This window comes from Mandrillus leucophaeus, unplaced genomic scaffold (assembly GCF_000951045.1).
Source record: "Mandrillus leucophaeus isolate KB7577 unplaced genomic scaffold, Mleu.le_1.0 Scaffold1451, whole genome shotgun sequence".
In the NCBI taxonomy this organism is placed as follows: Eukaryota; Metazoa; Chordata; class Mammalia; order Primates; family Cercopithecidae; genus Mandrillus; species Mandrillus leucophaeus.
In genome coordinates, this window is record NW_012101423.1 from 564,797 (window position 1) to 577,623 (window position 12,827).

The 12,827-nt window shown below is 34.7% G+C and overlaps 1 protein-coding gene across 1 annotated transcript in view; it reads right to left on the reverse strand.

The window, feature by feature from the left end:
• The window catches only part of ADGB (androglobin), a 237,711-nt gene that overhangs the window by 178,860 nt on the left and 46,024 nt on the right, over positions 1-12,827 (reverse strand). The window contains exon 3 of the mRNA XM_011974447.1: positions 7,931-8,023. Coding sequence (XP_011829837.1) covers positions 7,931-8,023 — 93 coding nt within the window. The remainder of the gene's footprint in view (positions 1-7,930; positions 8,024-12,827) is intronic.

Genomic DNA, 12,827 nt, shown 5'->3' on the forward strand with positions numbered 1-12,827 from the left:
ACCACAGGCCACAGATTGGTACTGGTCCATGGACCAGGGTTGGGGACCACAGGCCACAGATTGGTACTGGTCCATGGACCAGGGTTGGGGACCACTACTTTAAAATCTAAATTAACCACTGAAGCTAAACCTGAAAACTTAATTAACAACTGATAGCAGGGAAAATATCTTCATCTTGGATGACTAATATTAGCCTAATAGCTTTTCTCCCATTTAATTACTATTGTCTATTTTGTTAGTGTTAAATTTTTGTTTGAGATTGTGATAGCTTTTTAAAATCTAGTTCAAGTTAATATCCTGTTAGATTAAAAAATTATTTTGATGGTCATTATTTAATTAGTACACATCTAAATCAGGTACCAATAAATAATAATAAAGTAAAACTAATAGGGAAATGCCAATTGTAACTTTTAAAAATTGAGCTATAATTCATATCAAGTATATATATTTAACATACCAAATTAACATGAAAATGGTTTGGATTACAGAATCAAGTTTTTAAGGAAGTTAACATCATCAATTACTTTCACTCATCTATACAAGTAGCATCTTGAAAAGTCAATAAACAAAGCTAGAGAAAAATTTACCTAAAACTGCCTTAAAGGCGTAAATTGACTCTGCAGATCATAAATTATAAACATAGTTTCTTCTGGCTTGACTGACTGTTATGGAATGCTTCTGAAATGCCCCCATACTTCAGTGATTACCAAAGTTGATAATCTATACATTAATAAGTATTAGATACCTAAAGTTTACAGTATTAGTCTTGATAGCCTCCTGCTGAGAAGTGAAAAGTAGAAATTAAGTTTGTAAAATACAACAAATGTTAAGGCAGAGGTCTCTACAATGGCATTTTCACACTTCTACTGCCTATACCTGTACCTGGGGCAGGATAAATCTTCAGACATCCTAATCTATTCAATATATTCAGTGCTCAAGGGTCTGGGCCACTCATTTCTAGTTCTTAGAAATAAACAGGTCTGGTAAATTATTCTGTGATCAGAACTTGTTAACCTTCTTGGTTGGAAGGGCTCATGTTTATTCTGCTATCCTAAATTCAGGATTTTAAGGTACTTTATGATAGTGTAATCGAGTAGCTTAGCTTCAAAATGCATTTTGAAACTTTTTTTCCTTATTTCTGTTAGCCCTAAAATACACTGTAAAATTTAGTTTCCCTCCTTTCCCACCAGGCATCCCTATGCACAGTGCTCACTTATCTAATTATGCACTTGCTTAAAAATCCCAGGGGCTACTTTTGAAACAAACCAGGCATAGAGATCCAGCTGCAGAATTCTCCTGCTTAAGTGGAGTTATGAATGATTAGTCTACCATTATCAGGCCAAAGTCAAGATGATGTCAATGATATCAACCAGACCTGCAGAAGGGCAAATATTCAATAGCCATTGGAAGAGACTTGCAGACCTGCATCCTCCTGGACATGTTTCGCCTACCAAGTTTTCCCTCTTAAACTCCCTCAATTAACCCCCAAAGCAAAAAATTGTCTTTTAAGGGCATAAGCCTGGCCATTCCCCAACTTCTAGCATTTGAATACAGTTACTTTACTTTCACCACATCTTGTTTCTTGTGTTCTGGCCTCTGGGCAGTGAGCAGCCAAACTTTAGTCAGTTACTAATTTGTTGCCCTTTGTGAAAAACTGTGTGTTTCAAGTGACTCAACCTGTATGCCTGGTTTCCAATGAGTGGAGCAATTGCCTGCAGCAGTGTGCCAGGGATTATTTGTTAATGCTACCAGTCAGGGCAGGGGCCACTTGCAAATGCCAGCAGCTCATGGCTAGTTGTCCCCAAACCTAGCCAGCAGTTACCAAGACTGCCTTTGTCTCAGGGAATTTCCCTTCCCTCTTTTTCATGGCATCAGCTTTTGCTATAATTCTCTGTTGGTGTAAGGAAAGCAACACCTGGGAAGTCAACAGGCTCCAAGAACTGGGTAAGTCAACTGGAATGCACCTGAAAATCCTCTGTCTCTGCCATCTGGTTTCTCTAGCTGTTTGTCCTAGTGTAGGTCATCTGTGCTGCTGTGTTGGCCTCTGTGACGTCTGGACTTAATGCAGGACAATTAAACTGTGGTGCTGTCTGCGTTTGAGACAAGGTCTCATGATATTTCTCCAGTATCATCTTTCAGGGATCAGTTTGGGGTGCTCCATCTGTGTCAGATCCGTTCGCGTTTGTGTCTGTTTAGTCTCACCCCTACTTCTGAGGGTGCTTTGGAATGGTCTCAATTGCACCAGCCAAGACCAGGTCCATCTGATTGTCAGAATGCAAAAAAACAGGCTTCTCCTCACTAGGGGACAAACCCTTTCCAAAATCCTGGCCCCTGATTTTTTGCGGGCACTCAGGAGTATTTATTGTATCTGTGTCAAGCTTTGTGCGGGGAAAAAAAAAACGTGAATTATTTTCTAGTCTACCTGAGACTCTAGCTGGTTACACACTGTAGCTTGCTTGTGTGAAAATTTTAAAACCGTTGGGCAAATTACAGTAAAAAAGAATCAGAGCTCAAATACTTAACCTGCAACTTTAGAGTTAAGTAGAACCTTCTAAAGCTCTCTATTTATTTTTCTTTTCTGCCTGTCTTGAATCTGCTGTTATTAAGCTACTGGTGTTGATATAAAACATATGATTTCAAGGTTATTCGGACATTTTATTTTTCTTATATAGTTCATCCAGTCTCAGCTAAATCGTAAACATTGGAAACTCATTTAAAACTGAAAGCAAAAGGATAAAACATGTTTTTAAAAATGAAAACGGCTTTATCCAAAATTTTGGTCCAGAGCTATTACAGGATTACTTACCAGGGCAAACAAAGTTTAGCCACGTGGACAGGTCTCAATTTTCTCAAAAATAAGATGGATCCAGTTATCTTTTATAGACCACTGAGTTTTTGATGTTCTCTCATGGCTAGAGTCCTGAGATAAAAACTACTGGATCTTTGTGTGTGTGTGCGTGTGTGTTTGTGTATACATACACACATATACATATACCTGTTTAGATATGTTTATGTATATGTACATGTATTATGCTATTTGTTGTGTCTAACATACTACCAAACTGGCTTATGAATAAATGAGTATTCATAAAATAAGTCCAAATGCTTTTCAAGTTCAAATGAATCTTTGGTAAATAAAACTCGTTTTAAAATTATTAGTACAATAAAAAGCCAGGGAAGGTGGCTCACACCTGTAATCTCAACACTATGGGAAGTGAAGGTGGGCAGATCACTTGAACCTAGGATTCAGAGACCAGCCTGAACAACATGGCAAAACTCTGTATCTACAAAAAATAGAAAAATTAGCTGGGCATGATGGTGTGTGTCTATGGTCCCAGTAACTTGGGAGGCTAAGGTAGAAGGACCACCTGAGCCCAGGAGGTTGAGGCTGTCATGAGCTATGATCATTCCACTGCCCTCCAGCCTGGGCAAGACTGAGATCCTGTCTCAAAAAAAAAATTAATAAGATAAAACTAAAAATGTCTTCAGAATCATCAGCATACATTTTTGTCTAGATATGTTTTATGTTTGCCTCTGCTAGTTATTTTAAGGTGTCAGAGTTTGGCACAAAGATTGTGAGACTATCAATGAGCCAAAAACAAAACAATCTTTGTTTGTGTGACTTTTCTTTTTAAACAAATAAGACTAACTTAATATTGTTGTTTCAATAAAAATGACTAAATCTTCTGAGTTATCAGCAAAATGCCCATGTATTTCACTTTAAGATTCTTATTCAGATGAATAACCAATGTTCACAGACTTGATAAATGTTTAGAAAAAAAACTTTAAATGATGACTACCTTTGTTTAATATCTCAGTTTTCAAGACTAATCTATTATACACTGTTAAAAATTAAAAAAGAGTACATAAAAATGAGATAAATGCTTGGAGGAAGATTTTTTGTGTAATTTAAAATCTTAAAATTATTTTGGATGCTCATTGGATATCTGGGTCATTTCCGACTAAAAGAGGGTTTAATATAAAAAAAATACATGTTTCTAAAATTTGTAAAATGGTTTCATTTATGAGATACTAACATCTGATAAATAGTTAAGGATTTCTTGCTGCTTAGGTTTTCATGGAAATTTAACATTACTAAAACTATAAATTTTAGTTAATATATAATTCCATAAATTGTGTTCTTATTTAAAAATAATTTTATATAATTTAGGGGTTATTTACAAGTTTTTTATTTAAAAAGGTGACTTATATGGTTTGGCTCTGTGTCTCCATCCAAATCTAATGTTGAATTGTAATTCCAAATGTTGGGGGAGGAGCACAGTGGGAGGTGATTGGATCATGGGGGCAGATTTCTTCCTTGCTGCTCTCCTGATCATGAGGGAGTTCTCATGAAATTTGATGGTTTAAAAGCTTATGCACTCCCCCCTTACTCTCCCTCTCTCCTGTCACCATGTGAAGTAGTGCTTTCTTCCCCTTCACCTTCTGCCATGATTGTAAGTTTCCTGAGGCCTCCCTAACCATGCCTCCTATACAGCCTGTGGAACTGTGAGTCAATTAAACCTCTTTTCTCCATAAATTGCCCAGTGTCAGGTATGTCTTTATAGTAGTGTGAGAATGGACTAATACAGTGGCTGGACACAGTGGCTAATGTTTGTAATCCTAGCACTTTGGGAGGTCAAGACAACAGGATCACTGGAGTACAGGAGTTCAAGACCAGCCTGGGCAACATAGTGAGATCCTATCTCTGAAAGTAAAATAAAGTAAAAAAAAAGTAAATAAAAGAGAGGTATTTATATAAATATGAAAGTATATTTTTGGTTAAAAAAGGTTATAAAAAATAATTTTATGTAAAAACTTAGATGGCAAATTTTTGGCCTAAAATAAAATGACTTATTATTTAAAAAAGAAAACCACATAAAACAAGAAAGTCCAAACATGTCATATATGGTCTGTGTAAGTTGTGACAATGTACATAAATTATTTTCTAGAGTCTTTCTAAAATTGGACCCCTATGTTAAAAAAAGGTTTTCTTAAGGTATTTATTTGTGCTCAATAAAATTACTATAAGTTTTTATTTAAATTCTATTATTTATTTTAAAAACTTATCAGAATCATATCTCAAAAATTCAACTTTGTTGTTTGTTTTGCTGCTTTCAACTCTTTGTCCCTTTCAGAAGGACTGAGATGATAACTTTCTCCTTCAGCTTTTTCATCAGATCCTGTAACTTTTTTCATCTGGTTCTAGTTGTTGTTGTGGCCTGATGCTAAAATGTTTTATCTTAAAAATAAAATAAATGTAATACAATAAAGTATAAAGTAAACGCAATGTTTTCCAAAACTATAACTTGATTTTGTACTCTTGGCTTTTTAAATATGTCTAAATTTTTCAGTGACATCACAAAACTTCTCATGCAGTTACTAACAATTGTGTATTCCCCTACTATACTCACAACCTTGAACACACTTTTCCTGTGTCTGATTCAATTCAAGTATTTTTTTCTTTCATCACGCTTGACTTCCAGGTTATCTAAATGGGTTTTCCGTAAGGAAAATTAATCACACTAAAAAAGATTTCTCTTTGCCTTTTGGGCAACTGGCTTTAAAAAAATAAGATTTTATATTTTATCAAGATAATTCCTATGTTATTATTATTAGATTTTTGATTACATAAAACTCTGAGATTAAAAAGAGTTAAGGTTTTTACATTCATGTAATCTTTTATATTGCCTTTAAAGTCTTTTAACTATCAGGCCCATGATTCTGTTATTGTTTGTTTGTTTGTTTGTTTTTGAGACAGGGTCTTGCTCTGTCACTTGGGCTGTAGTGCAGTGGTCCAATCTCAGTTCACTGAAAACTCTGCCTCCCAGATTTGAGTGATTCTTGTGCCTCAGCCTCCGGGGTAGCTGGGATTACAGACATGCATTACCACACCTGGATAATTTTCGTATTTTTAGCAGAGACATAATTTCACCATGTTGGCCAAGCTGGTCTCAATGATCCACCCACCTCAGCCTCCCAAAGTGCTCAAAGTGCTGGGATTACATGAATGAGCCACCATAGCCAGCGTGTGATTCTGTTTTGATCAAATGTTTTGAGCCCTTTAACATCTTTGACAAATGTCATCAGAAGTTAAATTCTTCTAAATTAAGTCTCAGATTTGTTGTTGAAACTTATCAAAAGTATAAAAATTAGTCACTACAAGGTTGTAAAATATTTTTACAATTTCCAGTCAAGTCATGGACTACTATCAATACCTTCACCCCACTGAAAGATTTCTTATCAGGTGCTATTAACTAATCCTTCTGCTGTTAAGTTACAGAGTCTTGCCTCCTGGGCACACAGATGCCTAAACAGCTGATAGCTCAATGCATAAAACTTAAAGACAGGTCAAGTTGGTACCCTTGCTTTTTGACTTTAATTTTGGGCTCTTATATTACTTAAAAGGGTTTTAATAATTAATAAACACCTGCCCACCTCCATTCGTATCTTGCCTAAAACGGGTAATTGGCTGTAAGTCTTTAGACTCTAAGTCCCTTGGCCAGAGGGGTGCCACCAAGGAACATGATGGCCTGGCACAGGTAGTCACACCAGCCTGACATTAATATGAACCAAAATAAAACCTTGACCATTGATACTGCCTCTGGCACATCTTGCCCAAAAAGGAAAGGGGGAATATATACTAAAAAGTAAAATCCTAAGGCTTCCCCAACTTACTGGGCAGACCCACCTCCTTGACCAAGGGAACCTCAGGAAAAAGACTTTTATGTTTATCCAAATTTAAAACAGCATCATCTTGTGCAATTCATACCCGTTATTTGTATGAAATGTAAACCACGTACTTATATTGAGCAGAGACTGAATATTGTTAGTAACACATTACTATTAAGTACATTATATTAATATCACAGAATTTATATTCTTCATGTCAATGTTATCTAATACTATAAGTAACTTAAAAGCATGGTTCATATATATTTGATTTATTTTATTTCAAATATCTTATAAGTAGGCATTCAAAAAATACTCTGGCAGGTAGAATATTATTTTTGCATTTTAGTGAATCTTTGAATTTAGATTCATCTGATTTACTCAACTAGTAAGAGTACTTGAAAAATATGATGGATATATTATATTTTCTTGAATTAGTAGCAGTTCTAATGAGGCTAAAACTTTTAGGAATAAAATAAATTTTACATATATACATAATTTTAATGGATTCCACAAATGTACAGAACAATCAGGTTTATTACCATCATTTGACTACTTCTAAATCATTTCGCCCACTGGTTTCCTATGAATTAGGTGAAAATAATAGCAGATTCAAGGAAGGACAAAGGCATTAGTGGTAATTTAACCCTTGGAAAATCTAAATATATTCAAACTAACATGGCTGTTATTAAGATAGACCAGTGTGTTTAAAGATTTAATCTCTATAAGTGCTGTTTAAAAATGAAAGTTTACTGAGTGATGTTCCAGTCAATATGATTCAAGTGGTTGGGTGTGAGATCCAGAAACTAATGTGTTCTCTGGAAAATACTTCAAGAATCCCTGAAATAGAGATATCTAAGTGCAAAACTCTTGGGCCGGAAAATTAATGCTAATAAACACAGGAGAAAACAGATCTCCATCCTATGAATGTTCATGCAAAGAAGCAGAAAGAAGTGTGTCAGTCAGAAATTAAGGAATAACTTCATACACAACATTCTAAGTGATAATGTAACACTTTGGAGAGAAGAAGAAAAGTAAAGGCTCTAAACAAAAATTCAATAATATCTCAGAAGCCAGTACAAGAAATATTAAACTATATTGATAAACATTTATTTTTGATTAGTTGCCAAAAAGCAATTACTTTTTTTACTGAATACCACAAGAGAAACTTACCCTAAATCATTACACAAATGCAATTTTTATCACTAGGATAATACATCCACATAGTAAGTATTTTATTTAATAGAAAAAACTTTCTTACCCGACTAAATAAAATATCCTGTGGACGTTTCCAGGAATAAATTTTCAACGATGGTGGTAACTCAATCTTTCCTTCAGGGTCTTCAAAAAAATGCTATATAAAAATAAATTGAGTTTTTTCTCCATATTGTTTTATTAAAATAAAAACAACTAAATTTTAATAAAAAAGAAATAAATTGATTTGGTCAATCAATAAGCCTTTACAAAGCAGTTTGCGTCCTTGTCGTAAGAGCTAATTCATGGAGTATTTTAAAAATACTGAATTTAACAATAATGTATGTAATTTACATATGCTCATTGATTACATGTAATATGCTCATTGATTTTTGAGCTGCATTTTGATTGTATATGAGGTAGCCCAAACAAGCATGAGATGCTTTGGAAAATAAATTAGATATGGCAGGAAAGCAATTTACGATGGGCCAGACATGGCCACATTCTCCATTGAAAAAATTTTTTTACTTGAATGGAGAAGATTTAAAAACATTTATTTAATTTTCAACTATTAGAATCATAAACAAGATTATATATAAATAAAACTTGGATGTTTGACCTGATTTTCATTTATTAATTTTAAAAATTAATCTCTTTCCTTTGAGATAATTATAGATTCATATACAGCTGTATGAAATAATGCAATGGGTTCTTGTATTCCTTTTACCCAATTTCTCCAAGTGTAACATCTTGTGAAACTGTAAGCAGTATCACAACCAGGATATTGACATAGACGGTCAAGATATAGAACAATTTTATCACCACAAGTACCATTCCTATGCTTTTTCATAGCCATACCTATGCTTCCACTCCCCATCCCATACCCTATCCCTAACACCTGGCAGAAACTCCTCTGATCTCTATTTCTATAATTTTGTCATTATATACCAAATGTCTATATAACATTCAGTAATGTTACATAGATGAAATCACACCATATGTGGTATAATTGTAAGGAAGTATGAAATCCTTTGGATTGGTTTTGCTTCTGTCTGTATAATTCTCTGGAGATTCATCCAAGTTGTTTCAGGTATCAATAGTTTGTTTTTGTTTATTGCCGAGTAATATTTCATGTATAGACATTTGTTTTTTCACCAATTGTTTATTGAAGAACATCTGGGCTGTTTCCAGGGTTGGGCTATTACCAATAAAGCTGCTGTTAACACCTGCATAACATAAGTTTTCATTTATCTAAGATAAATGCCCAAGAAAGCAATTAATTCATTAATTTTTGAACTCTTATTATGAGTCAATTAGTGAGCTCTGGAGAAAGAATAATATCCAAATGCATACTCTCAAATGCTAGCAATCTAGTAAGTTAGAAGTGCTTCAGGTAAGTACTATGTAAGAGTTCTTCTTATAAAACATAACATTAAAATTGCCAAGTTATAAATGAAATTGCTTCAGGAATATAAACTATCTGTACAGAATAAAGAGCAACTAAGCTTCACCTGAGTTAATAAGGACAGGGATAAATAAATACTGTTTTGTGATTTTCATAGTAATCATGTTTTTACCCTAAGTCTGGTGTGGCCTGAGAAACAGGTTATATTTGAGGGCATTGTGTACAGTCCGAACATTGTAAGTATATATGTTTATCTGAAGATGTAGTTTATTGTCACCTTTAAGATCCTGGAATAATCTGAATGAAGACAAAGCATATGTCAACATCCAGGCAAGATTCTCAAAAAGCGAATCATCGAAAAATTGACTGAATTTCCAGGAGCTGTTGCTACACTTCTGGGGTTTTCTCACATCATTTTCCCCTCCTTTATTGCAAATATTTAGTTGTTTTAAAGTTCCTTATCTAACAATGCCAAAATCTAAAGTGTTCATGGATCAATTTCTATTATTTGATTTCTCCTCTTGGTTTTCAGTCACTTGGTTCTATTTCTTTTCATATCTTGTAATTTTTTTAAAAAACCTTTTATTTTATAATTGGGGGTACATGAGGAGCTTTGTTCCACAGGTAAACTCATGTCACAGGGGTTTGTTGTACAGATTATTTCATCAGCCGGTTGTTAAGCCTACTACCTAATAGTTATCTTTTCTGCACCTCTCTTTCTTCCCAGCCTCCCTAATCAAGTAGATCCCAGTGTCTGTTGTTTCCTTCTTGGTATTTATAAGTTCTTATGATTTAGCTCCCACTTAGAAGTGAGAATGTGTGGTATTTGGTTTTTTGTTCCTGCATTAGTTTGCTAAAGATAGTAGCCTCCAGCTCCATCCATGTTCCCACAAAAGACATGATCTTCTTCTTTCTCATGGTTTCACAGTGTATACGTACACATAGTGTATATGTATCCATGGTGTATATGTATCACATTTTCTTTATTCAATCTGTCATTGATGGTTATTTAGGTTGCTTCCATGTTTTTTGCTATTGTGAATAGTGCTGCAATGAACATTCACATGCATGTATCTCTACGGTAGAATGATTTATGTTCCTCTGGGTATATAGCCAGTAATAGCATTGCTAGGTCAAATGGTAGTTCTACTTATACCTCTTTGAGGAATTGACGTAGTGCTTCCTACAATGGTTGAACTATAAGCATTCCTTTTTCTCCATAACCTCACCAGCATCTGTTACTTTTTTTGACTTTTTAATAATACAAATTCTGATAGGTGTGAGATGGCATCTCTAATAATAAATAATATTGAGCTTTTTTCATATGCTTGTTGGCTGCACGTATGACTTCTTTTGAGAAGTTCAGGTCTGTTCATGTCATTTGCCCACTTTTAAATGTGGTTGTTTGTTTTTCTCTTGTAAATGTGTTTAAATTCCTTACAGATACTGGATATTAGATCTTGGTCAAATGTACAGTTTGCAAATGTTTTCTCCCATTCTGTAGTTTGTCTGTTTACTCTGTTGATAGTTTATTTTGCTGTGCAGAAGCTCTTAAGTTTAATCAGATCCACTTGTCAATTTTTGCTATTGTTGCAATTGCTTTTGGTGGCTTCGTCAAGAAATCTTTGCCCATTTCTATGTCCAGGATGCTATGGTATTGCCTAGGTTGTTTTTCAGGGTTTTTATAGTTTTGGGTTTTATATTTAAGTCTTTATTCCATCGTGAGTTGATTTTTGTGTATGGTGTAAGAACAGGGTCTAGCTTCAATCTTCTGCATATGGCTAGCCAGCTATCTCAGCACCATTTATTGAATCGGGAGGCTTTTCCCCATTGCTTGTTTTTGTCAGCTTTGTCAAAGATCAGATGGTCATAAACGTGTGGCCTTACTTATGGGCTCTCTACTCTGCCTCATTCGTCTATGTGCCTGTTTTCAAATCAGTACCATGCTATTTTGGTTACTATAGCCTTGTATAATAGTATGGTTTGAAGTCAGGTTGCGTGATTCCTCCAGCTTCTTCTTTTTTTTTTTTTTTTTTCCTTAGGATTGCCTTGACTATTCAGGCTCTTTTTTCGTTTCACATGAACTTTAAAATAGTTTTTTCTAGTTCTGTGAAGAATGTCATTGGTATTTTGATAGGGACAGCATTGAATCTGTAAATTACTTTGGGCAGTATAGCCTTTTCAATGATATTGATTCTTCCTATCTATGAGCATGGAATGTTTTCCTGTTTGTTTCTGTTTGAGCGGTTTTGTAGTTCTGCTTGTATAGTTGTTTCACCTCCCTGGTTAGCTGAATTCCTAGGTATTTTCTTCCTTTTGTGACAATTGTGAATGGCTTGCCTTTCTGATTTGGCTCTCATTTTGTCTATTGTTGGTGTATAGGAATACTAGTGGTTTTTATACATTAAATTTGTATCCAGCAACTTTGCTGAACGATAGCAACATCAGCTACTGGAGCTTTTGGGACAAGACTATGGGGTTTTCTAGATATGGGGTTATGTCGTCTTCAAATAGAGATAGTTTACCTTCCTCTCTTCTTGGATGCACTTTATTTCTTTCTCCTATCTGATTGCTCTGGCTAGGACTTCCAATGCTATGTCAAATAGAAGTGGTGAGCGAGGGCATCTTTGTCTTATGGTGGTTTTCAAAGGGGAATGCTTCTGGCTTTTACCCATTCAGTATAATGTTGACTGTGGGTTTGTCATAGATGGTTCTTATTATTTTGAGGTATGATCCTTCAATACCTAGTTTATTAAGAGATTTTTACATGAAGTGGTGTCAAATTTAATCAAAAGCCTTTTCTTCATCTATTTAGATATTCACGTGGTTTTTGTCTTTAGTTTTGTTTATGTGAAGAATCACGTTTATTGATTTGCATATGTTGAGCCAACCTTGCATCCTGGGTATGAAGAGTACTTAATCATGGTAGATTAGCTTTTTGATGTGCTGCTGGATTCGATTTGCAAGTATCTTGTTGAGGAATTTTGCATCGATGTTCATCAAGAATATTGAGCTGACATTTTCATTTTTTGTTGTGTCTCTGCCAGGTTTTGTTATCAAGATGTTGCTGGCCTCATAGAATCACTTTGGGAGGAGTCCCTCCTTCTCAATTTTTTAGAATAGTTTCAGTAGAAATGGTACCAGCTCATCTTTCTACATATGGTAGAATTCAGCAGTAATCCATCAGGTGCCAGGCTTTTGTTTAGTTGGTAGGCCCCTTATTACTGATTCCATTTCAGAGCTTGTTATTGGTTTGTTCAGGAAAACAACATCTTCCTGGCTCAGTCTTAGGAGGGTGTATGTGTCCAGCAATTTATCCATCTCTTCTAGGTTTTGTAGCTCATGTGCATAGAGGAGTTTGTAGTCGTTTCTGATAGTTGTTTTTATTTCTGTGGGGTCAGTAGTAACACTACCTTCATCATTTCTAATTGTGTTTATTTGGATTTTGTATCTTTTCTTTGTTATTAGTCTAGCTAGTGGTCTGTTTTACTAATTTTTTCAAAACAACAACTCCTGGATTTGTTGATCTTTGAAATTATTTTTCCTGTCTCATTTTCCT